This window comes from Podarcis gaigeae (assembly GCF_964106915.1).
Source record: "Podarcis gaigeae genome assembly, chromosome: 8".
Taxonomy (NCBI): Eukaryota; Metazoa; Chordata; class Lepidosauria; order Squamata; family Lacertidae; genus Podarcis; species Podarcis gaigeae.
In genome coordinates this window covers 13864298-13889315 of record NC_139684.1, presented here as the reverse complement: position 1 = coordinate 13889315, position 25018 = coordinate 13864298, and the positions used below count along the sequence as shown (strand labels likewise).

Here is a 25018-nt window from a genome sequence, read left to right as displayed (position 1 = left end):
GAATCTCAGAAGCCAGAACAGCAAGAGGGATCGCTGTGCAGTGAAAGCAGCAATCCCTCTTGCTGTTCTGGCTTCTGGGATAGCTGCGCAGCCTGCATTCACTCCATAAGATGCGCACACATTTCCCCTTTTTAGGAGGGAAAAGGTGAGTCCTATAGAGCAAAAAATACGGTATATATTAAAATATTGCAAACTTATAGAAACACAGGAAGCTCATCCCCCTAGCTCGGTATTGTCTATACTAGGCAAACTCGGCCCTCCATATGTTTTGGGACTACAACTCCCACCATCCCTAGCTAACAGGACCAGTGCTCAGGGAAGATGGGAATTGTAGTCTCAAAACATCTGGAGGGCCGAGTTTGCCTATACCTGGTTTACACTGATCAGCACTGGCTCTCCAGAGTTTTAGACAGGCAGCATCTTTAGCCCCACTTTGAGATTCTGGGGTTTGAACTTGGGACCTTCTGCATGGCAAGAAGATGCTCCACCCCTAATGTGGAAATGGGGCTAGCTGAACTTGCAGCTGGAAAAATGAGAAATCTGAATTGACAGGTCCATCTACCCTGACACAACACTGTGGAGCCAATTGAATTTGGCTGCTTGGTGGTGCTGGCGAGGGCAAGGCATCAGTGCTCAACTTCCTCCTTGTTGATGGCTGCAGCTGTCTGAGAAATCTTTTGTTTCCCCTGCTTGCCTGCAAAACAACACTTGCTTGCTCGCCCTCTCCCCCTGCTTTCGTCTCGCATCATCTTCTCCTTGTTCCAGAGCATGACAGCTGAGCATGGAAGGGGAGAGGAAAGCAAACTCCCAGGGATAGCCATGGCTCTTGCACTGATGCTGGCCAGTGCAGAGAAATGTCAGGGCAGGGAGAGTGTGAAGCTGACACGGAGAGTGTGAATTGCAAGCAAACTAAGGCCTCGGAGAGGGAGCTGAGAGGAAAAATATATATATTTCTTCTCATTCTTTGACTCCACATTGAGTGCCAAGGAACAGCCTCTGCAAGAAAAATGTGATCAATACATGCAGGATTTCAAGCAACGACATGATAGCAGCATATAAAATTATGCATTGCAGAGAGAGAGAACTTTTTCTCCTCTCATCACGCTGAGAGCTGAAGAACATAAGAAGAGACTGCTGGATCAGGCCAGAGGCTGGCCACCCAGAGTGACTGGGGAAACCCAGACAGATGGGTGGGATATAAATTATTATTATTATTATTATTATTATTATTATTATTATTATTATTCAGCATTCTGTTTTCACAGTGGCCAACCAAAGGCCCCAAGGGAAAACCAACAAGCAGAACGTGAGTGGAAGATTCCTCTCCCCTCCTGTGGTTTCTAACAACTGGTACTCAGAAACAATACTGCCTTCAGCTGTGGCGCAAAGCATAGCCATCAATAGCCTTCGAATCCTCTTTTAATGCCATCTAAGTTGATGACCAACATTGAGTCCTATGGGAGCAAGTTCCATAGATTAGCTATGTGCTAAGAAGTATTTTGAAGGGATGCGGGTGGTGCTGTGGGTTAAACCACAGAGCCTAGGACTTGCCAATCAGAAGGTTGGCGGTTTGAATCCCTGTGACGGGTTGAGCTGCATGTGGAGGAGCGGAGACTCAAACCCGGTTCCCCAGATTAAGAGACTACCGCTCTTAACCACTACACCACACTGGCTCTAAAGAAAACCTAAAGCATCCATGACAGATGGTCATTCAACCTCTGCTTAAAAACCTCCATGGAAGGAGAACCCACAACCTCCTGTGGGAGACCATTCTACTGTCCAAACAGCTCTTCCTGCCAGAAAGCTCTTCCTGATGTTCAGTTGGAATCTCTTTTTGTGCAACTTGAAGCCATTGATTCAAGTCCTACCCTCCGGAGCAGGAGGAAACAAGCTTGTTCCGTCTTCCATGTGATAACCCTTGAGATATCTGAAGATGGCTATCAACGCTCCTCTCAGCCTCCTCTTTTGAAATTAAGCTAAATGCATCTTTAACCAGTGTGGCAGAGCAGGCAGAGCAGCAGAGGAGATAGGCAGTGTGGTGTAGTGGTTAAGAGCAGTAGACTCGTAATCTGGTGAACCGGGTTTGCTTCCCCGCTCCTCCACATGCAGCTGCTGGGTGGCCTTGGGCCAGTCACACTTCTCTGAAGTCTCTCAGCCTCACTCACCTCACAGAGTGTTTGTTGAGGGGGAGGAAGGGAAAGGAGAATGTTAGCCGCTTTGAGACTCCTTAGGGTAGTGATAAAGCGGGATAACAAATCCAAACTCCTCTTCTTCTTTCTGACATATCAGAGGAGTGGAATGGGCACCCTAGGGCTGAAGATGGGCTACATGTAAGAAGATAAATGCCCTCTGGATCAGACCAAGGTGCTCCTTCACCCAGTATCCTGTTCTTACAGTGACCAACAAAATGCCTCTTCTGGAAAACCTGCAAGCAAGACCCAAATGTGGTCCTTTCTCAAGCTCAACCAGCGACTATTACGTGTCTAATCCTCTTTCAAAGTCACCCGTTGCTCTCACATTCTCCCAGTGTCTGTTTCAATACAGCTTTGCCCTCCTTTCCTCCGTCACGTATATAGCCGAGTCTCCATGCCAATATTTAGGTGGGGTGGCTGCCAGGATGCCTTTGCTTACTATATTTGGGTCAAACCGAGCAGATCATGCTCACTCTGTTGACAGCGACTCTGAGATTCCTTCCAACCTTCCCGAAGCCCACACTGTGTTCGGTGAACCAGACGCGCTGGCAGAACATCTTGTGGAGAGAGACATGCTTGTATCAATGAATCACCTTGATGACATCATTCCCTTCTTCCCAATCCCCTGTCCTCACAGGACCACTGGCCCCCCCTTCCCAAATCTCCCTTGGTAACTCGATTCCTGCCTGTCAGCTAAGTAAATATTCATGCATGCTTTATTTGGACTGCAGAATCATTGCTGCTGCTGTTAGAAGAGCCTGCAGGATTAGGCCAGTTGCTCATCTAGTCCAATATCCTGTTCTCAAGGTGGCCAACCAGATGACCAATGGGCAAACCCTCAAGTAGGACTCAAGCCCAAGAGCCCTCTCCCCTTCTGTGGCTTCTGGCAACTTTGATTCAGAAGCATTGTTGCCTCTGACTGTGGAGACACAACACAGCCATCATGAATAGTGGCCATCAATAGCCCTCTCCTCCATGAATTTTTCTAATGCTCTTTTAAAGCCCATTCATGTGGCAGAGAGTTCCACAGTTTAACTCAGCGCTGTCTGATGAAATCCTTTCTTTTCTCTTTCCTGAAGCTCTTAGCATTCAGCTTTGTTGGGTGCTCATCAGTTCTGGCGTTATGAGAGAGGGAGAAGAACTTCTATCCACTTTCTCCGTGCCGTGAAATTTTTGATTAACTTCTATCTGTTACCGGGAAATTGGAAAGGGGGTGACACACACACACACACACACACACACACACACACCATGAGCCTTGCCTCTCCACACTACAAGACAAAGACAAAGAGCCTCTGCTGCACATTACCAAATGTAATTCACTGATAAATGTATCTATGTACTGATTCAATGGGAAAACTTTAGAAGTCACTTTGTTGTATCAATTTTCTCAGTTCCAGTGGCATTTAAGACTCAGTGATGTATAAGAGGAGAGGTTGGTGAGCCAGCCATAATCCCAGAGGTGTACAGTCATGTCCGCAGGGCTTTCCCAAGGAGTCATGACCAGTTACATCCTACCCCAAGAGTGTCAGACAGATAACCATCTCACTCGCAAAGCTGTAGTAGTTTTATGTAGTTTTGTAGTAGTTTTATGTAGTTTTGAATTTCATTGTTCTGCATGGGACAATGACAATAAAGATAGCGTATATCGTATCGTATATCGTATATACCCACTCCATAGGGATGAAGGTGGCGCTGTGGTCTAAACCACTGAGCCTTGGGCTTGTCAATCAAAAGGTCGGTGGTTCGAATCCCCGCAACAGGGTCCCAGCTCGGTCCCAGCTCCTGCCCACCTAGCAGTTTAAAGCATGCCAAAAAGTGCAAGTAGATTAATAGGTACCGCTCCAACAGGAAGGTAAATGGCTGCTCTGGTGCGGGTGTTCTGTTGTGCCAGAAGCGGCCTAGTCATGCTGGCCACATGACCCAGAAAAACTGTCTGCAGAGCGGACGAGATGCTGGCTCCCTCGGCCTGTAAAGCGAGATGAGTGCCGCAACCCCAGAGTCATTCGTGACTAGACTTAATTGTCAGGGGTCCCTTTACCTTTACCTTTTACCCACCCTGCAGTGGGATGAAGCCGGGACAAGACAAAGGGGTATATTTGACTTGACTCAGGGACTGTAAATGCTTTCCTTTGTACAGTGGTACCTCAGGTTAAGTACTTAAGTCGTTCCACAGTTCCGTTCTTAACCTGAAACTGTTCATAACCTGAAGCACCACTTTAGCTAATGGGGCCTCAAGCTGCCACCACGCTGCAGCCGCCCAATTTCTGTTCTCATCCTGAAGCAAAGTTCTTTTTTTTAAAAAAAAAAATATTTATTACTTTTTAAAAAGGAAAAGGAGACAAGAGAGGGGGGAAAAAACAAGAAGAACAAGAAAAAATAAAACAATACAATACAATATGTAAACCATACAAAACACAACCTTAACACATTATCTAACACAATGAACAAAACAAAACAAAACAAAAACAATTTAAAAACATACATCATACCTTTTCCATATTCTAACTTTCATTCCCTTATATCATCGACCTCCTCTCACCTCCCTCTTTGTATTCCACTTCCATTAATTGTTTCAGCAATTCCTTTCCACTGAAGCAAAGTTCTTAACCTGAGGTACTATTTCTGGGTTAGTGGAGTCTGTAACCTGAAGTGTCTGTAACCTGAAGCGCATGTAACCCGAGGTACCACTGTACTGTGATGGAGTATGTGTTCCAGACTATATTTGAGTGACAGGGGCATGCCTGGAGAGACCACACGTTTTTCTGTTACATAGCCATGATGTCTTGATGATGTTTCTGGAAATGTATTATGGGAAACTTTGGGAAACTTTAAAATACTGATGTAATCATTGTTCGGGGCTCCTCTCTGCTTCTTCTGTGTGGTAGTTTGAAGTATTCTTGCAACAATAAAGATCAGGTCTACAGGCCGCTGTTTTGCTTCTAACTCTTGGCTAAAGTCTCTTGCTTGTGACCTCTGACCTCAAACTATGGGAGCCAAGGTTAGGCAAATGTGGGGTGAGCCAATGACTGCCTTATACGTATCGTATCACCTATTATTTAATCATCCTCATTATCATCAGGTCTTTTTTTCAGCCAGAACTCAGTTCCAGCACCTTTCAGGTGGTGCCATTGCCACTCTAAGAGAACGAGGGAGGTGCTCAGGGTGAGTTCCAGCACCTCTTTTTCTAGAAAAATAGCACTGATAATCATCATTATCATAATTTTTGTAACGGCATGCAGAACTCTACACTGGGTCAAACTTCAGGCAGGCACCCTGCCAAGGGTTTAAAGGACCAGCCGTAAAGTCCTACGTCAGCCTCCAGATTGGCAGGAAAGTCTTCCCTAGCGAGAAAGATATGCTTGGAGTGAACAGGCGGAGACAGGGCACTTAGTTCTGGTCAGTGCAGATGGTTTCTGTGCTGCAAGCGAAGGATCGCTGCTAAGCAGCTGCTGCTTTCCTCGGGGGTGAAAAATGGGCCGTGTTAGCAAACGGTCCTTTCTGCTTCTGGTGGAACTGAACAAGTGGGTTGTCCTCTTTTAGAGATGGAAGGAGGGGCACCTTTGATTTAGTGAAAACTGGCTCTTTCCAAGGTTTATAGAGGATGCGAAGATACAGGGATGGTGATGCGGGTGGCGCTGTGGGTTAAATCACAGAGCCTAGGACTTGCTGATCAGAAAGCCGGCAGTTCAAATCCCTGCGACAGGGTGAGCTCCCGTTGCTCTGTCCCTGCTCCTGCCAACCTAGCAGTTCGAAAGCACGTCAAAGTGCAAGTAGACAGGTACCGCTCCGGCGGGAAGGTAAATGGCGTTTCCATGCTCTGCTCTGGTTCCCCAGAAGCGGCTTAGTCATGCTGGCCACATGACCTGGAAGCTGGACTCCGGCTCCCTCAGCCAATAAAGCAAGATGAGCACCGCAACCCCAGAGTCAGCCACAACTGGACCTAATGGTCAGGGGTCCCTTTACCCTTAAGATACAGGGATGCTGTGCTTAGCCTTATTCGCCTCAACTCCTGCCCTCCACTCCCTTTTAACTCTTGATGGCTACCAGGGACACCAGGTTCTACCCCACTTTGTGGGTGCCTGGTGTGGGCCTGTGACATCACATGGCACGAGGAGCCCCCCCCCCATGGGACCTGTCACAGCCTCCAGAAAGCCCAACAAGGACCATTGCATCTTCCAGAAGGTCTGAGGGGCCTGACATGGCCTCCGGAAGTCCTGCCAGGGCCGCAGCTTCCAGCTTCCTCCCCCTTTATAGACTCAGTGTTGCCCTTGTTGAACTCTGCAGGGAAGAGGAGGAAGATGGGGACAAAACTAGACTGGCTTGTCAGTGGCTCTGGTTCCTCCTTCTCTTTGGCTTCCTGCCTTTTGCCCCAGCAGTGCCAGTGGGCACCAGTAGTCACTGAGGATGCTGTGCCCACAAAATCATGGGTCACCCCATAGCGCAGTTAGCCCTGGCAGAATGAGCCAGAGTTTCTCCGGCGCTCTGAAAGTCAGCCTAAATATTCATCTATACGATTCTTAATGCCAATTTGTGTCTTGGGTTTGTGTTTGGAGACCTCCAACACCCTGAGCTCAGGAAATCTCAGAAGAGTGATCAGAGAGTTCTCTAACATATAGAAGGTTATAAAATTCCCCCAGGCACACTACAGCCTCCTCCTCCTCAAACTCCCATATGTCCATTAAAAAACCCTTTTGAACTTTGGAACATAGGATGTTGCCTTATACCAAATCTCCTTTCTTGTAACTGGAAGCCATTGGTTTGGGTCCTGCCCTCCAGAGCAGGAGAAGATAAGCTTTCTCCCTCTTTCATGTTAGATCAGAGTTTTCCAAAATGTGTGTCGCGACACGTTATTGTGTAGGCTACAGTGTGTAGGTGTGTCACATGAACGCTCCTTGCGCTCCTCCATGGGCTGGAATGGGTTAGTTTAACCTCTGGTTTGCTAGTAAAACTGAATTACTGTGTCGCGAAAGGATGCATGTCTAAAAAGTGTGCCAGCAACTTGAAAGGTTCAGAAAGCTCTGCTTTAGATATTTGAAGATGACTATCTAAGCTCCTGGTGGCGCTGTGGGTTAAACCACTGAGCCTAGGGCTTGCCGATCAGAAGGTTGGCGGTTCGAATCCCCGTGACAGGATGAGCTCCCATTGCTCGGTCCCTGCTCCTGCCAACCTAGCAGTTCGAAAGCATGTCAAAGTGCAAGTAGATAAATAGGTACCGCTCCGGCGGGAAGGTAAACAGCGTTTCCATGCGCTGCTCTGGTTCGCCAGAAGCGGCTTAGTCATGCTGGCCACATGACTGTACACCGGCTCCCTCGGCCAATAAAGCGAGATGAGCGCCGCAACCCCAGAGTCGGCCATGACTGGACCTAATGGTCAGGGGTCCCTTTACCCTTAAGATACAGACATGCTGTGCTTAGCCTTATTCGCCTCAACTCCTGCCCTCCACTCCCTTTTAACTCTTGATGGCTACCAATGACACCAGGTCCCTTTACCTTTATCTAAGCTCCTCTTTTCCAGGCTAAACCTATCCAACTCCTTCCACAGTTCCAGACCCTTGATCATCTTGGTCGCCCTCCTCTACACACATTCCAGCTTGTTAGAGTCCAGAGTGCATGCCCAACTGCGGATCATATGTAGAACCTTCTGCATGTAAAGCAGGTGCTCTGTCACTTGAGCTACAGTCCTTCCTACTTCCAGGTGCAGTGAAGAGATGAAATGGAGAAGAGAAGGCTGCCTTTTTTGGTCTTCATTGGGTCCCAATGTCTTCCTCAATAGGATGCTCCTAAGACAAGGTTTTCTAAGAATCACAGTTTTCAAAAAACACAACAACAGCCAGATGGTCCCTTAGCAAGGACCTGAAAGTTCTGTCCAACTACAGTTGGACTGAGAGCCTTGTTGCTTGAGTGTCAGTTCTGTCTCTCAAAGAGCTCACCCATAAGTGTTCTAAAAGGATCTAAGCAGGCAGATTCCTCAAGACAGGGCTGGGAATCTGAAGGTAGCCTTCCAAACCTGCCCATCTGGTCCTCTCCTCTGGACACTTCATATCCTCCCTGGGTCTTTCTGTGTTGCTGGAATATGTCCTTGAACTTTGATGATGCTTCTTGCATCCCTGGATGGAGCATTTGAGCGGATAGAGTGGGATGTTCAGAAGTAGCATTGCCATCCATTGTCGCTGGCCCTCCACCATTGCCTCTGGCATGTGGTCATTAAGTTATTGTAGTGGATGAGTTTTGTGAGCATACAGAGAAGTGCAAAAAAAGAAGCGGTATTTAGAAGAATTCCCTGTGGGGTCACCTGTAGGCATCACAGGACATGAATTACAACCCTTCCCATGGATCTTCCTTCTCATCCATCTTCCCCCTTCACTGTTCATCGTTTCCCTTTTTCACTCGTTTCTAAGAAATGGTGAATAACTTCCCCTCTTCCTTGTTGAGTGCTCAGGTAATTAAGGGCGGGAACAGATGGCAACAGCTTTAACAGGAAAGTGGTGTGCCCATTAAAATAAGCTACCAGTTGACAGTTCCCTTTAAGGGTGCCAGGGGGGATGGAAGGAGGGTGCTAATTTGAACAAACTGCTGGTGAAAAGTCCTTCCCGGCTGATCTTAAGACATCAAAAGCTACGTAGGCACCAGCTTGTCCTGTATGCAATACACCATCCCTGGTTCAGTAATTAAATTAAATCATCGTCTTTCTATCACATTGAAGTGGTTGAATTGAAAACCAAGGGCTGGAGATGGATTATTCATTATGGAATATTATTGTAGAACCAGTGTAACATCGTGATCTGAGTGCTGGACTAGGACCTGGAAGAGACTTGGGTTCGAATCTCTCACTCAGCCATGAGGCTCACCAGGTAACCTTGGGGCAGCTGAACCTGATTTTCTAGATCTATTTCAATCAGGTTGTGAGGCCCAGTTTTGGCACCAAAATGGCTTTGGTTGTCCTGTGTGCTGACCTCTGTTGAGAGGGAGACAGGGGAAATGTGTCCCTGTTAAGACTCCTCAGTTGCTCTGCAGCTTTCAGTACCATCGACCATCATATCATTCTGGAGCAGTTGACTGAATTAGGGGTGAGAGTGGCACCATTTTGTGGTGGTTCCAGTCCTACAGTGGTGCCCCGCAAGACGAACGCCTCAGAAGACGAAAAACTCGCTAGACGAAGGAGTTTTTCGTTTTCTTAGCCGCTTCGCAAGACGCATCTCCCTATGGGCTTGCTTTGCAAAACGAAGCTTGCCCCACAAGCTCCGGGGATAGCGGGGAAGCGCAGCATGTCTTCCCCGCTGTCCCTGAACCTCTTTTGAAGTAAGGGGCAGTGGGGAGAAGATCGCTTCTCCCCGTTGCCAGCCCCCAATCTCCCCTCACTCTCCGGACCCCTTTTGAACCAAAGGGAGGCAACGGGGAGAAGCGATTCTCCCCGCTGCCCCTTCCCTTGCTTTAAAACAGCGCGCCTTCCCCTCTGTCCCCGGAGATTGTGGGGCAGGCAACGGGGAGAAGCAATCTTCTCCCTGCTGCCCCTTGCTTTAAACAGGTCCGGGGACAGAGGGGAAGGCGCGCGGCGCTTCCCCTCTGTCCCCGGACGGTCTCCATAGGAACGCATTGATTGATTTTCAATGCATTCCTATGGGAAACCGTGCTTCGCAAGACGAAAAACTCGCAAGAAGAAAAAACTTGCGGAACGAATTAATTTTGTCTTGCGAGGCACCACTGTACTTGGATACAAGTTTTCAGAGGGTGATGCTTGGAGATTGTTCTTTGGCCCTGTGGATCTTACAATATGGGGTTCCTCAGAGTTCAGTTTTATCCCCTATGCTGTTTAACATGAGTGGGGTTATCCAGAGTTTTTGGAGTACGTTGTCAGCAATATGCTGAGGACACACAGCTCTACTTCTCTTTTACATCTGCCGGTGTGGCATTGGATGTGCTGGACCGTGTTGCTTTGCCTTGCTAATGGACTGGATGAGAGCCAACAAGCTCAATCCAGCTAAGGCTGAGGGACTCCCCAAGGATGCTCTCCACAGGGCTGTTCACCTGGCACTTTCATTATACACCTTTAGGCACCAGGCAAAAGCTTTCCTCTTCAACCAGGTCTTTGAACATCCTATATCCTTTTATGTTTGTGGAAGGGGGTTGGGGGGGGGGGTCACTGGTTATTTTTCTTGATTTTATTACAGATTTTGTGTTTTAATCTTGTATTTTTATGATCTGAGCCACCTTGAGATTAATAATAATAATAATAATAATAATAATAATAATAATAATAATTTATATCCTGCCCCCCCCCCCAGCTGAAGCTGGGCTCAGAGCAGCTAACAACAGTAAAAATAATACAGTTTACATAAAATCACAATCAATTAATTGAAATACATTCTAAAATCAATTCATTCTAAAATCAATTCAGAATCAAATTAATGGTAACCATTGGGCTAGAGTGGTATGAGGATTACAGGAGGAGGGAGTCAGAGTGCACCTTGGCCAAAGGCCTGGTGGAACAGCTCTGTCTTGCAGGCCCTGCAGAAAGATGTCAAGTCCCGCAGGGCCCTAATCTCTTGTGACAGAGCATTCCACCAGATCGGGGCCACAGCCGATAAAGCCCTGGCTCAGGTTGAAGCCAGCTTAACCTCCCTGTGGCCCGGGATCTCCAAGATGTTTATATTTGAAGACCGTAAGGTCCTCCGTGGGACATACCAGGAGAGGTGGTCCTGTAGGTACGAGGGTCCTAGGCCGTATGGGGCTTTAAAGGTTAAAACGAGCACCTTAAACCTGATCTTGTACTCCATCGGGAGCCAATGCAGTTGGTAAAGCACTGGATGAATGTGATCCCACGGCAAGGACTCCGTAAGGAGCCTTGCCGCGGCATTCTGCACCCGCTGGAGTTTCTGGGTCAGTCTCAAGGGCAGCCCCACGTAGAGTGAGTTACAATAATCAGCCAATGAAGTGTTGTATACAAATTTAATAATAAAATATCCATAGCAGGGCTGCTGTTAGGAGACACATGGAGAGCCCAGCGTAGCTGGGACATTGTTTCTTTCCCTTGTGTGTCATCTTTCATGTAAGTGGCAGCAACACTCTCTTAAACAGCCAGATTTCTTTTACTGGGAGGAGAGGAAGTGCAGCCATCCAAGAGGAAGCTTTAAACTGGAAATTGTTTTGCGGTGGTTGAAGTCTCCCCACCCCAATTTTGGATTTATGGACACACGATGTAGTCTCTCTCTCTCCCTCCCTCCCTCTCTCTTTCTCTCCCCCTGCCTTTCCTTGGCATGCTGTGTTGATAACGTATGCTCCCGGATCTCATTAAGCCCACTCAGCTCAGCTTACCCGCAAAACTCCCAGCCCAAGTTGCAGCGAGAAAATCCATTTCCCCCTCGGTGCCATTGAGATAAACTATGCTTGGCTCTCCGCTAACGAAACGTCGGCAGAATAAACGTAGCTCTGGGCAGGGTTCCTTTGCCACGGCTGTTTTCCCTTTTAAGGTGAAGATGTTGCTCTATAAACAAATCAAGTCCACACAAAAAAGAAAACCAAAGCTTCAGAGAACTATTAGGAGAAAAAGGAGAGAGGAGTGCAACGTTAGCAAACTTCTTTCTTCACCACCCTAAAGCCTAGATTCCTACTCTGAGAGAGGGAGAGGGAGAGGGAGAGGTTGTTAGGCCAGCGCAAGACAAGGGCCAAAGACATCCCCAATTTCCTTTGTTTATTAAGTTTATATCCCACTTTCTCCATACCCTGCAAGTGTCCCGATTTTCCAGGGACAGTCCCAGAAGCACAGAAGCCATCCTGGTTGCTGATTTGATCCCAGAATGTCCTGGTTTTCCTTTTTTCCTCCCCTGCACATCTCGAAAAACAAATGGGGGGGGTGTAAATTAAGACTTACACTGTCTACTCAGAAGTAAGTCCCACTGTATTCAATGGAGCTTCCTCCCAAGTAAATGTGCAGCCTTGCACTACAATCTGAAGCATTTTTACTCAGAACTAAGTCCCACTGTCTCGTGCAGGGGTCGGAAAACTAAGGCCTGTGGGCTGGATCAGGCCCAATTGCCTGCTAGATCCGGCCCGCAAATGGTTCTGCAATCACCGCTTGGATTGGTGTGGGCGCCATTTTCCCCCCAATTTTTTTTTCGGGCGCCTTTTTTTTTTGCATTCCCCCCCTCCCTCACCACTGCGGTGTCTCCTCCCTTCTCCCTCCCTCTTCCTGGCTTATCCCCACCCTGCATAGGAAGGGGGCTGGGCTTTGGTAGGAAGCCTCACCACCCGCCAGTCGGCCTCCCCCCATGGCCGCGCTGTGGGCTGGAGCTTGGCGTGCCTGCTGGCTCTGCACCTGGCGCCCAGGAAAGCTGGCCCAAAAAGGAGAGGTGCCACCACCACCACTGGCTCCAAACCACAGGCAGAGCAGTGGAGGAGATAGGCAGTGTGGTGTAGTGGTTAAGAATGGTAGGCTCGTAATCTGGTGAACCGGGTTTGCTTCCCCGCTCCTCCACATGCAGCTGCTGGGTGGCCTTGGGCTAGTCACACTTCTTTGAAGTCTCTCGGCCTCACTCACCTCACAGAGTGTTTGTTGTGGGGGAGGAAGGGAAAGGAGAATGTTAGCTGCTTTGAGACTCCTTTGGGTAGTGATAAAGCGGGATATCAAATCCAAACTCCTCCTCTTCTTCTTCAGTGGGAGGGGAGGGGCTGGGGAGAGAGAAGCCCCCCCCCCACCGCATGCACATCTATGCAGTCCGGCCTGACACTAGGTCTGGGGGACAGTGAACCGACCCCCTCCCAAAAAAGTTTGCTGACCCCTGGTCTAGTGTAAGGAACCAGAGGGAATGGCAACAAAAAGTTACAGAATGAAGTGTGGTTGTTGGTGTAAGGCAGAGATCCCCCTTCACAAATCACATTCCTGCAGGAAGGCCACTTAGAAAGAAGCACCCATGCCCCACAGGATCAGTGATTAGCCAAAGGATGAAACTCACCCCTAGGAGGCAGTGATGGCCCCCAATCTAGAGGGCTTCAAAAGAGGATTAGACAAATTCATGGAGGAGGAGAGGGCTATTGATGGCTATTAGCCAGGATTGCTAAAAAGCAGAGACATCACCTTGCTGACAAAGGCCCGTATAGGTAAAGCTACGGTTTTCCCAGTAGTGATGTATGGAAGTGAGAGCTGGACCATCAAGAAGGCTGATCGCCAAAGAATTGATGCTTTTGAATTCTGGTGCTGGAGGAGACTCTTGAGTGTCCCATGGACTGCAAGAAGATCAAACCTCTCCATTCTGAAGGAAATCAGCCCTGAGTGCTCACTGGAAGGACAGATCCTGAAGCTGAGGCTCCAAGACTTTGGCCACCTCATGAGAAGAGAAGACTCCCTGGAAAAGACTCTGATGCTGGGAAAGGTGGAGGGCACAAGGAGAAGGGGACGACAGAGGATGAGATGGTTGGACAGTGTTCTCGAAGCTACCAGCATGAGTTTGACTAAACTGCGGGAGGCAGTGGAAGACAGGAGTGCCTGGCATGCTCTGGTCCATGGGGTCACGAAGAGTCGGACATGACTAAACGACTAAACAACAAGCCAGGATTGCTATTCTCTGCCTCCACAGTTGGAGCAGCAATGCTTCTGAATACCAGTTGCTAGAAGCCACAAAAGGGGAGAGGGCTCTTGCGCTCGTGTTCTGCTTGCGGGGTTTCCCACAAGCATCTGGTTAGCCACTGTGAGAACAGGATTCTAGACAAGATGGATCATTGGCCTGATGCAGCAGCCTCTTCTTATGGACCGATTCAGGCCCTGCAGTCAGAATCTGACAGGGTCCTTCTTTGTGTGCCTCCTCCACGAAAGGTCCGGCAACATGAGAATAGGCCTTTTCTGTGGTGGCCCCCTCACTTGTGGAATGCACTCCCCAAGGACGCTTGCCTAGCTCCTTTGTTGCATATCTTTAAGTGTCAGGCAAAAACACATCTCCCAGGCCTTGGGCCAATGAAACAATCTATGGCTTTTTAAATGCATCTGGGGAAGGGGATATGCTGATTTCGCTGTTGTTATGTTACATTATGGATAGCTCAGTTGGTTAGAGAATGGTGCTGATAACACCAAGGTCTCAGGTTCGATCCCCGTATGAGACAGCTGCATATTACTGTATTGCAGGGGGTTGGACTAAATGATCATCAGCCTCACTTGCAACCCTACAGTTCTATGATTGTGTTATGTATTTTGTGTTTTTATGCTGTAAACCGCCCTGGGATCTTTGGAAAAGGGCAGTATATAAATTTAATAAACGACAATGCATAATTATTAGTACAGGCCCTCTTTGGCCTGATCCAGCCCCACTGGGCTCTCCTGATGTTCTTCTGCAATGAAAGCCATTGCAGCATGGTGGCAACTCGCTCCCCTCGGGAGAGATGAGGTTGCCTTGAAATGGAGGAACAGAGTCGAGAAGAACCCCCTTGGCGCACAGCCGGCAGGAACCTGTCCTCCATCCCAACGGGTCACTGGAACTCTGCCACCGATGCAACGAGGTGTTAGTAATGAACTGCGCAGCGCAGCTAATTATAACAACATTAACTCGGGAGTGCCATAATTGCCAGCCAAGAGCTCCTTCGCTTCGGAGATTGGGGCATGTTGCCTGTTTGTTTGTTTTAGCAGGATGTGACCCTGCGTGTCATTTCCATCCTCCTTGATGAGGGTCTTTACCCCCCCCCTCTCCTCCCCCTCCTCAAATTGCCAACCTTTCCAGCATGTTGAATCCGAGTGGCTCATCTTGTCCAATCTGCGTTGTTTCTTATTCAATCATCCTCTGATCTCCCCCATCTCTGGATGTGTTCATCCCACGGAATGATTTTATGATTGCATCTGCCTTGGAAGCCGAGAGGAGAAGGGGATGGGGTGGTGGGGCTGGTTGGAAGCTCTTAATGGCTTTTTAAAGGCTTTGGGGGGGAAGAGTTCAACACCCACTAAATGGAGCAATAAAGCCTTCTCGGCTCTGCAACGAGACATGCTCCGATTCCGGCAAACCAGCTCCCTTTTTCCTGCCTTCCTTCCCCAGAATCTCATCTCCGCCTTCATCTGGTGGATTAATTGGCCACGGCCAGAGATGCCTGGATCAACCCAACATATTTAAATCAGATACAGTGGCTGATTTGCATCCCATGGAGCTGGGAGCAGGGACCGAAAAAACGCCAGCTGTTTTGAAAACCTCACAGGCCTTGCCAAAAAGGAGGGGAAGGGATAAACAGGAGTCGCATTGTAGCTGCAAAAGGCTTGAGATACACAAGGGTACACCAGCTTGCCTGGTGCGGCTGTTGAATGAGGTGCTGTGATGTCACGAAATGTGCTTGCAGACATTCTGGCTGCTTGGAGAGAGAATGCCGATGGCAGCCTGACGACAAATGCAGTTTTTCAGTGCATTCTTCCATAAAGCATCTCCCCCCACATGCATCTTTTCTCTAACAAAATCATAAAATCATAGAATCATAGTGTTCCGATTTTTCCAGCCGCTTCAGGAGAATCGTCTTGGGCCAGTTTGCTGTGGAAAGAAGACGGAACAAAATTCTCTAGCCCATCCTCAGCTGTGGCTCAGATTCAAAGGAGTAACTTTCAAAGTAGCTTAAGTAACACACACCATCCACAGCTCTGAGTTTGCAAGGCTAACTTAGAGTGGGCGGGGGTGTGCAAGAGGCTGTCTAGCGACGGGTGTTGCTTTGATCTGACAACTTATTGAGATCAGACTTCCAAAGGGAGAAAGAGAGAGAGGCTGTAGCTCAGTAGGAAAGCGTATGATTTGCATGAAAAACACTTGAAATTTCAATCACTGGTAGTGCCTCTTCAGTGAAAGACTTATGGGGGGGTGAGGACACACACCCCTTTGCCTTCGGTCCTCAGATGTTGTTGGACTTCAACCCCCATCATCCCCAACCAGCTTAAGCAATCATACAGGGATGACAGCAGTTGCAACTCAATAATAGCTAGGGCACCTAAACTGGAAGGATAGACAATTTCAGATGTCCGGGAGCCGACAAGGAGAACAGGTTGTTCACAGATAAGTGAAACACCAGCTAACTTATAGTTTGTTTCTTTATTAAGGAAGCAAGAACAGAGAACACACTGAGACGTCTAAGGGTTGCTCCTGTCTAGATGAAGCAGTTGCCCGGACTGGCTTGTAGCTCCCCCTTCACTCCCTTCCCTTCTGTGTCAAGCCCCTCTCTCTGTCTACAGCAAGCCCCAAGGGACCCTCTCTGTTTCTGCCTGGCTTTCTGCTCGCTAACATGCAATAAATGCCTTTTTCTGGGAGTGAGAGGGGACTTGCAGGCTGTCAGCAGAGAAGCTGTTGGTGTGGCTCTCTGGTGGAGCTGCAAAGTCTGGTTCCTGTCTCTGCCCTGAGCTGGGACACCTGCCTGTTTCCACCTCTTCATCATCCTCCAAGCTCCCAGCCTCCCCTCCTTTGGGGTGTGACCAGTTTCCCACCACCAGGATCCAGGATCCAAATACTCTCCCTCTCTGCTTTCCCAGGGAGGATCTTGGTCAGGCGGCTTCCACCACTCCTCCTCATCCAGCCAGTCCCTGACATCAGACTAGATGGACTTGGTCATCTGGCTTAGTTTGAGGTCAACTCTTCAGGAAGGGCAAAGCCCCCCTGACCTGACTCACAGCCCATGGGGAAACCTGTGACCTTCCAAACATTCAGCCTCAGCCAGCATCACCAATGGTGGTGGAGGAGGAGAGTTGTAAATGAAGAACATCAAGGATTAGAGGGCACAGGTTCCCCATCCCTGAATTAACTAAAAACAGAGTTGTGATGGGACAGAAGAGGCAAGTGGTGGTCTGGGTCAGCGATGGAGAGCCTGTGGCCTTCCAGATGTAGCTGGACTCCTGACTTCCATCAGTCAGTGTGGTCACCAGTTGGGGATGATGGGAGTCAGAATCTAACAGCTTCCACAAGGCCACAGTTCTCCATCCCTGCATTGAAAGAAGGCAGAGCTAAGATGGTGCAGCTGGAGGCAGTAAAGCCAAGAGAGTCTAGTTCAGGTATGGGGGGCTTGTGGCCTTCCAGATGTTACTGGAGTCCAACTCCCATCAGACCCAGCCAACATGGAGAAAGATTAGGGATGGTGGAAGCTGAAGTCCAGCAACATCTAAATAACTGCAGGTTCTCAATCCCAGCATTAAAATAAGACAAGTGTTATGATGGAAGCTGCTAGGGGCAATGAGAGCAAGTGATGGTCTGGTTCAGAGATAAGGAACTTGTGTTTCCCAAATGTCACTGGACTCTGACACTCACCAGCATGGCCAACAGTTAGTGATATTGATGGGAATTGTGGTCCAATAACATTTGAGAGGGCACAGGTTCCCCATTCCATTTTTTAAAAATTTGAAGTCTCCAGCGCCAAAGCTGGCCTGTTCACAAAGGCCTGGTGGACTAATGGAATGGGAGTGGGGAGGGAGGGAGAGAGAATCCTGAGCTCCAAAACTTTTCAGCTGAAGCTCTGTTCCCCCACAAATGCTAGGTGGTTGGTTGCTGGTGGTTAGTCCTGCTGTGGTGAGTATCTGTCCCCATCCCTGACCCACCAGTGGCCTTGGTTCCTCCACCTCTTCCCCCTGTGCCTCTTCCCCCCTCCTTCCAATAACACAATTACTTACCCTTCTGAAGCGCTGTCAGTGTTGGTAAACTCCAGCTGCTAAACTGCATTACACAGATCTCTCCTTAAAACCTTCTGCAGTTTATTAATAGTTTATTGATCCCTGGGCCCCATCGCCAGTGAAAAAAAGAAGCCTCGTTCCAGCCCCCCCTGACATATCTCTCTCTCCCCCTCCCTCGGTTATCTGAATACTGACTACTAACCAGACAGCCGATCGATGGTACTCAATTCCCAGGGAAAAAAATGTTCTCCTGCCTACTTAATCCACTTTAGCAAGGAGGCAGCTCTGTGGGGAGGTAAGATTACAGGAGGGAGGCAGGAATAATGTCAAGTGAAGGCCAATGAAATTCATGGCTCAAGTTTTCAGCGATGGCCCACACAAGGGGAGGAAAGTGGAATCGTGTCTCCCCTTGGGGAAGCACCCCAAAAATACTTAGGAACGTATGACCCAGTGTGCATCAGCTGTGAAAAAGGGTTAAATCCCGCGCTAGAGATTGTTAGAAAAGGAACTGTGGATGAAACTACCAATATCATAATGGCATTACAAATCTATTGTGCGACCCCTGTTGGGAATATAATGTCCAGCTCTGGATAAAAGGTAAAGGGACCCCTGACCATTTGGCCCAGTCGTGACTGACTCTGGGGTTGCGGCGCTCATCTCGCTTTATTGGCCGAGGGAGCTGGCGTACGGTTTCCGGGTCATGTGGCCAGCATGACTAAGCCGCTTCTGGCGAACCAGAGCAGCGCACGGAAACGCCGTTTACCTTCCCGCCAGAGTGGTACCTATTTATCTATTTGCACTTTGACGTGCTTTTGAACTGCAGGAGCTGGGACCAAGCAACGGGAGCTCACCCCGTCGCGGTGCCTCACCTCAAAAAGGATATCGCAGAGTTGGGGGGGGGGATTGGAAAAGGGCATCCAAAAGGATCAGGGGGGTGGAGGAAAGGTTGCGGCATTTGGGACGTTTTAGTTCAGAAAAAAGGTCAGTAAGAGGGGATGTGATTGATAAATTCATAAATAAATTGATGGCTACTAGCCACAATGGTTATCCTCTGCCTCTACAGCTGGAGGCAGCCATCTTTCTGAATTCCAGTTGCTGGAAAGCACAGGAGGTAGAAAGAGAGCTCTTGTGCTTGAATCTGCTTAAGGGCTTCCCAGAATGGGCATTTGGTTGGTGTGAGAGCTGGACGTTGGACTAAATGGGCCATTGGCCTGATCCAGCAAGCTCTTCTCAAGTTCTTATGAAAAGTTCTGCAGATCTGATCAAAGGCCCATCTAGTTCCAGCATCGTGTTTTCATGCCAACTGTGGTGTACAGTCTAAAAATGCTATGGTTAAGACCTTGGAAGGTGGTGGACTCTCCTTCATTGTCTACACTGACTGGCATCAGCCCTCCAGATCTTCAAGCAGGAGACATTCCCAGTCCTACCTGAGGACTGGACCTGGGGGACCTTCTGCATGCAACACAGATGCTCTACCCAGGGCCATATCCCTTCATTATCAAGGTACCAGTGCTTTTCAAGCTCTACACCCTGGCCAACACCTTCTCCCTCCTCCTCTTCCTCCGTTCTCTCTCCCAGTTCTGCCCAATATATTTCTGGTCTCCTTAGCCCTCTCTCATCCTGTGCCAAGAAAGCCACCAGTTCCCTCTTCTTGTGAGGTTGTAATTGGAGTTCTGCATCTGCCCTCCTGAAACCTCGGCCTCCCCAGCACGCCAGCATCCTTTGATTAACTCATAATATCAGGGGCCCACCAGAAGCCCGATCCCATCAATCTGTCTTTTTCCAACCAAGGAGCCCTTCATGATTGCTGTCCGTGGAGGCTCGTTCTTTAGCTCCCATTCCAAATTGGACTCTGCGACAAGGTAGGGACACTTTGATTTTCTGTTGCTCTCCCCCTGATGGCCTTCTCTGCCCCCCCCACTACCTCTTCCCCTCCCCTCTCTTCAGACCAGTTTTTAATTTAAAGTTATGTCACATGATGAATTTAATACTGGAGCAGAGAAGTGTCAGGCGCCAGAGCATCGAGGTGAAGAGAGATCAATGCTTCTCTCAGCTTAACCCCTGCTCCCAACTTCCACAGAGAATTCTCTTGCATCCAAGAGTTTGCCCTAATTTCTCGCTCTCTCTTCTGTTTGCATTCAGAAGCCTGCAAGAGAGTTTCTTTCTCTGTCTCTCTCTTTTGCAAATGTTACTTGGCGAAACAGTTGCAGGTGGAGGTGGAGATGAAGAAGGGCCATAGGGGAAGAAAAGGATGTGTCTCGTGGGGGGGGGACTTTCGTGTTGCATGCAGAAGGTCCTGGGTTCAATCCACATCAACATTTCCCTGCAGGGCTGGGAACATCTCTTGCCTGAAATCCTGGAAAGCTGATGCCAGTCTGTGTAGAGAACAGCAAGCTGTTGGCTGGGGTGGAAAGCTTGAAAATTGTGCACTGATACCTTGACAATGAAGACAATCCAATCCACTTTCTGGCTTACTGCAATCACGATATCATGAGCACAGCTGGGGGGGGGGAGGCAAGAGCATCTCTAAGGCATCTCACATCCTAAGACATTGTTGTTGTTGTTTAGTCGTTTAGTCATGTCTGACTCTTCATGACCCCCTGGACCAGAGCACGCCAGGCACTCCTGTCTTCCACTGTCTCCTGCAGTTTGGTTAAATTCATGCTGGTAGCTTCGAGAACACTGTCCCACCATCTCGTCCTCTGCCGTCCCCTTCTCCTTGTGCCCTCCATTTTCCCAACATCAGGGTCTTTTCCAGGGAGTCTTCTCTTCTCATGAGGTGGCCAAAGTATTGGAGTCTCAGCTTCAGGATCTGTCCTTCCAGTGAGCACTCAGGTCTTATTTCCCTAAGAATGGATAGGTTTGATTTTCTTGCAGTCCATGAGACTCTCAAGAGTCTCCTCCAGCACCATAATTCAAAAGCATCAATTCATTGGCGATCAGCCTTATTTATTGTCTAGCTCTCACTTCCATACATCACTACTGGGAAAATCATAGCTTTCACTATACAGACCTTTGTTTTTTAATTTTTTTTATTTAAAATTATAACAAGACATATTATCCACAAACATATCATCCTTGTTCCCCCCCATTTTTCCTCCCACCACCCTCCCCCACAAAACCCACCCACCACCACCCCACCCCCCAACTTCCCTCAGTTCTAGTCTTTGGTTTCTCTAAGAATGCTGTTTTCTGCATGTTACAAAGTTGTATAGATCCTCAAACTATTTAGCTGATTATTATCAATAAAAAGTTTGTGACTGTTTATTCACTATATGGACCTTTGTTGGCAAGGGGATGTCTCTGCTTTTTAAGATGCTGTCTAGGTTTTTCATTGCTTTCCTCCCAAGAAGCAGGTGTCTTCCGCGACTGCTGTCACCATCTGCAGTGATCATGGAGCCCAAGAAAGTAAAATCTCTCACTGCCTCCATTTCTTCCCCTTCTATTTGCCAGGAGGTGATGGGACCAGTGGCCACGATCTTAGTTTTTTTGATGTTGAGCTTCAGACCTTATTTTGCGCTCTCCTCTTTCACCCTCATTAAAAGGTTCTTTAATTCCTCCTCACTTTCTGCCATCAAGGTTGTGTCATTTGCATATCTGAGGTTGTTACACTGTAGAATTAGCTGCTGCTTTACTGGGGCTGTGCATTGGATGCAAGCTTTTGGCTTCAACTGAGTCAGGTACATGCAGCTGCAGATCACTTCGAGTCGGATTGGTCCATTGTGATCTGTGACCAGTGGCGTAGCGTGGGTTGTTAGCACCCGGGGCAAGGCAAGTAATTTGCGCCCCCTAACCCGTGGATTTTAGCAGGGGGCAGAGAGCTGCGAGTGCAAGCGCCCCCCCAGATGTTGTGCCCGGTGCGGCTGCCCCCCCTGCACCCCCCACGCTATGCCACTGTCTGTGACTGTCAGTGAGTGTGGCATCAGGCAAGAGGGAGAAGCAGGCAGGATGCAAAAATGGCCGAGATCTTCAGGACTAAGTGTGCATCTTCCCAGGAGAAGCTAGACCTAAGCCACGTCTCTCCTTCCTGCCTGACATCTCAACATGCAGGATTAGTACCTCTGCTCCACAGTTGTTGAGGGGAGGCATTGATCCTGCAGGGTGCGGGTGCCCCTTTGTGAGCAACTCCTCCTGCTTAGCAGCTGCTCCCTTGTGCCACTCGTGAAGGAGCAGAAACCAGACCCCTAACATTTAAGAGGAATTTTGAGAATTTAAATACCTCTTTAAAAAGCCCAAAACCCAGCCCTGCATCCAACTTGTTTCAGGGATGGATCTGAGGTAGGGTGGGTGAACCCCAGGGGTGGCACAGGGTAAACCACCCTCCTCCGGGGACCACAGGGCAGATCGGAAGGTCTGTGCATAGCCCTATAATTTGCACTGTCTCTTCTCATCTTTGTTTTTCCCTCTTCTTTGTAATTCCAGGCTCCCTGAAGTCCGTATCTCAGACAATGGCCCCTATGAGTGCCACGTGGGGATTTACGACAGAGCAACGCGTGAGAAAGTGGTGCTAGCATCTGGAAACATCTTCCTCAATGTGATGTGTAAGTGCTGAACCCTCTTCTTAACAACTCACTAGACACACTATTTATAGGATCGTAGAACTGTAGAGTTGAGAGGGTTATCTCGTCCGCCGCCCGGCAATGCAGGAATCACAGCTTAAGCATCCACAACAGATGTTCACCCAACCTCTGCTTAAAAACCTCCAAGGAAGGAGAGCCCACCACCTTCCAAGGGCGACCACCCCACTGTTGAACAACCCTTACCCTCCTAAAGTTCTTCCAGATATTTAGTTGTAATCTCCTTTCTTGTCATTTGAATCTACTGGCTTGGGTCCCAGCCTCTGGAGCAGGAGAAAACAAGCTTGCTCCATCTTCCATGGACCAGCCCTTCAGATACTTGAAGATGGTTCTCCTATTACTTCTCAGGCACAATAGAGAGATGCTATTACTTCCCTTGATCTGGACACGGGACGTCTGTTGATTCAGACTAGAATTGCATTTGCTGTTTGGTTTATAGTAATAATGATTTAATAATTTATTATTTATACCCCGCCCATCTGGCTGAGTTTCCCCAGCCACTCTGGGAGGCTCCCAATCGAGTGTTAAAAACAATACAGCATTAAATATTTAAAACTTCCTTCAAAAATATATATGTTTAGCTTCTGTTGCTGCTGAATCACACTGTTGACTTGTGTTTGGCTTGTGGTGTACTAAGAACTTGTAGATCCTTTTCGCATGCACCGCTGTCAAGCCCAGGGGGTTCATCCTACATCTGTGTATCTGACTATTCCTGCCTAAGCACAGAACCTTATGTTTGTCCCTACTGAAATCCACTTTGTTAGTTTTGGCCCCACTCTCAAACCTCTTAAGGTCACCTTCCAGCTTGTCAATACCCTCCTGGAACCATGGCATGGCCAGAACAGGACTCCAGGCAGGACAGAGTGGTGCGGTGACTTCCCTTAATCTGGCAACTACATGCAGCTATATATGAAATGGCAATGCCTTCCTACAGGCACAGGGTTAACCTCCCCGTTAATGGTGCCTGTGTGCCGTGCCACGGGTCCAAACGCCTGTTTAAAAATAAACATAAGTTCGCCGCAGAAGCACACACCACAATACAAACACCAGCTGTCCCTTGCAGCCCTGATCCAGACCTTGTACCACAGGGAGGCTGCCGGATGGCGATGGAGTCAGCAGGTTCTGTTGTCTGTAGCCAAGAGGCCGAGCCTCCATCTTTGTCGCTTGCTCTGAGCGTGTGTGTGTGTTTGTGTGTGTGTGCTATTTCGGGGAGGAGGAGGACGGGTGGGTGGGTGAGATCTGTGCCAGGGAGCAGCATGGAACAGATGTTGCGATTTATATTTACTGAGCGTGGCTCCGTTTGCAGCGGAGGAACCCGGAGTTGACAAATGAGCTTCTCTGTCATTGGAGGGGGGGGGAGGAAGGCTGCACTCAGCACCAGCTGCTACCACGTTTCGTGCAGTTGCCTGTCTGTTGAAATCTTCTCAGGCCTCGAACGGTGCAGCAGGCATGTCCTACCGCCTCTCCCCCTCCCTTCCCTCTCTTCGAATCAGCAACCCTTATAACGAGGGACATAAAAAAAAAAAAACTCCTACGTGAAGATCAGTCAAGGACGAAAGACCTGGAAATAAGGAACATAAGCAGCGCCCTGTTGTTGTTGTTGTTGTTTAGTGGTTTAGCCGTGTCCAACTCTCTGTGATCCCATGGACCAGAGCACGACAGGCACTCCTGTCTTCCACTGCCTCCCGCAGTTTGGTCAAACTCATGCTGGTAGCTTCGAGAACACTGTCCAACCATCTCGTTCTCTGTCGTCCCCTTCTCCTTGGGCCCTCCATCTTTCCCAACATCAGGGTCTTTTCCAGGGAGTCTTCTCTTCTCATGAGGTGGCCAAAGTACTGGAGCCTCAGCTTCAGGATCTGTCCTTCCAGTGAGCACTCAGAGCTGACTTCCTCCAAAATTGATAGGTTTGATCTTCTTGCAGTCCATGGGACTCTCAAGAGTCTCCTCCAGCACCATAATTCAAAAGCATCAATTCATTGGCGACCAGCCTTCTTTATGGTCCAGCTCTCACTTCCATACATCACTACTGGGAAAGCCATAGCTTTAACTATATGGGCCTTTGTCAGCAAGGTGATGTCTCTGCTTTTTAAGATGCTGTCTAGGTTTGTCGTTGCAGGATCAGGCAAAAGACCTATCTAATTGGGTATCTTGTTTCCTGCAGTAGCCATTCAAGTGGCTCCATGAAGGTCATGGGCCAGACAGGAGAACCACAGTCCTCCCTCCCCACTCCGTTAAACATAAGAACAAGATCATCATCATCACCGTCATTTTTTTTATTTGTATACCGCCTTTCCACAGTTAAAAAAACAATGCTCAAGGCGGCTTACAGCATAACAAGATATACATAATCACAAAAGTCATAAACAATAAATAAACCACATTTAAAAAAAATACACAGCCAAATGGGAAACAATTTCCACATAAATCAAAATCTAAAACTAAGAATACAGCATTAATACCACAGTTTAAAATGACATACTGTATTTTTCACTCCATAAGACGCACCTGACCATAAGACACACCTAGGTTTTAGGAAAGGGGGAAAGCCCTGGTTTTTTGGGGGGATCAGTTCAAAGTTGTGCAGCTTCTTTTGCAAAGGGGAAAAGCCCCCTTTTTTGAGGATCAGCTCAAAGTTGTTGAGCTTAC

The 25018-nt window shown here is 48.4% G+C and overlaps 1 protein-coding gene across 2 annotated transcripts in view; it reads left to right on the top strand.

The window, feature by feature from the left end:
• The window catches only part of IGSF21 (immunoglobin superfamily member 21), a 225794-nt gene that overhangs the window by 150909 nt on the left and 49867 nt on the right, over nt 1–25018 (top strand). For both annotated transcript variants that reach the window (XM_083750256.1, XM_083750257.1), the window contains one exon: nt 22218–22336. In XM_083750256.1, the coding sequence (XP_083606382.1) occupies nt 22218–22336 (119 nt within the window). The remainder of the gene's footprint in view (nt 1–22217; nt 22337–25018) is intronic.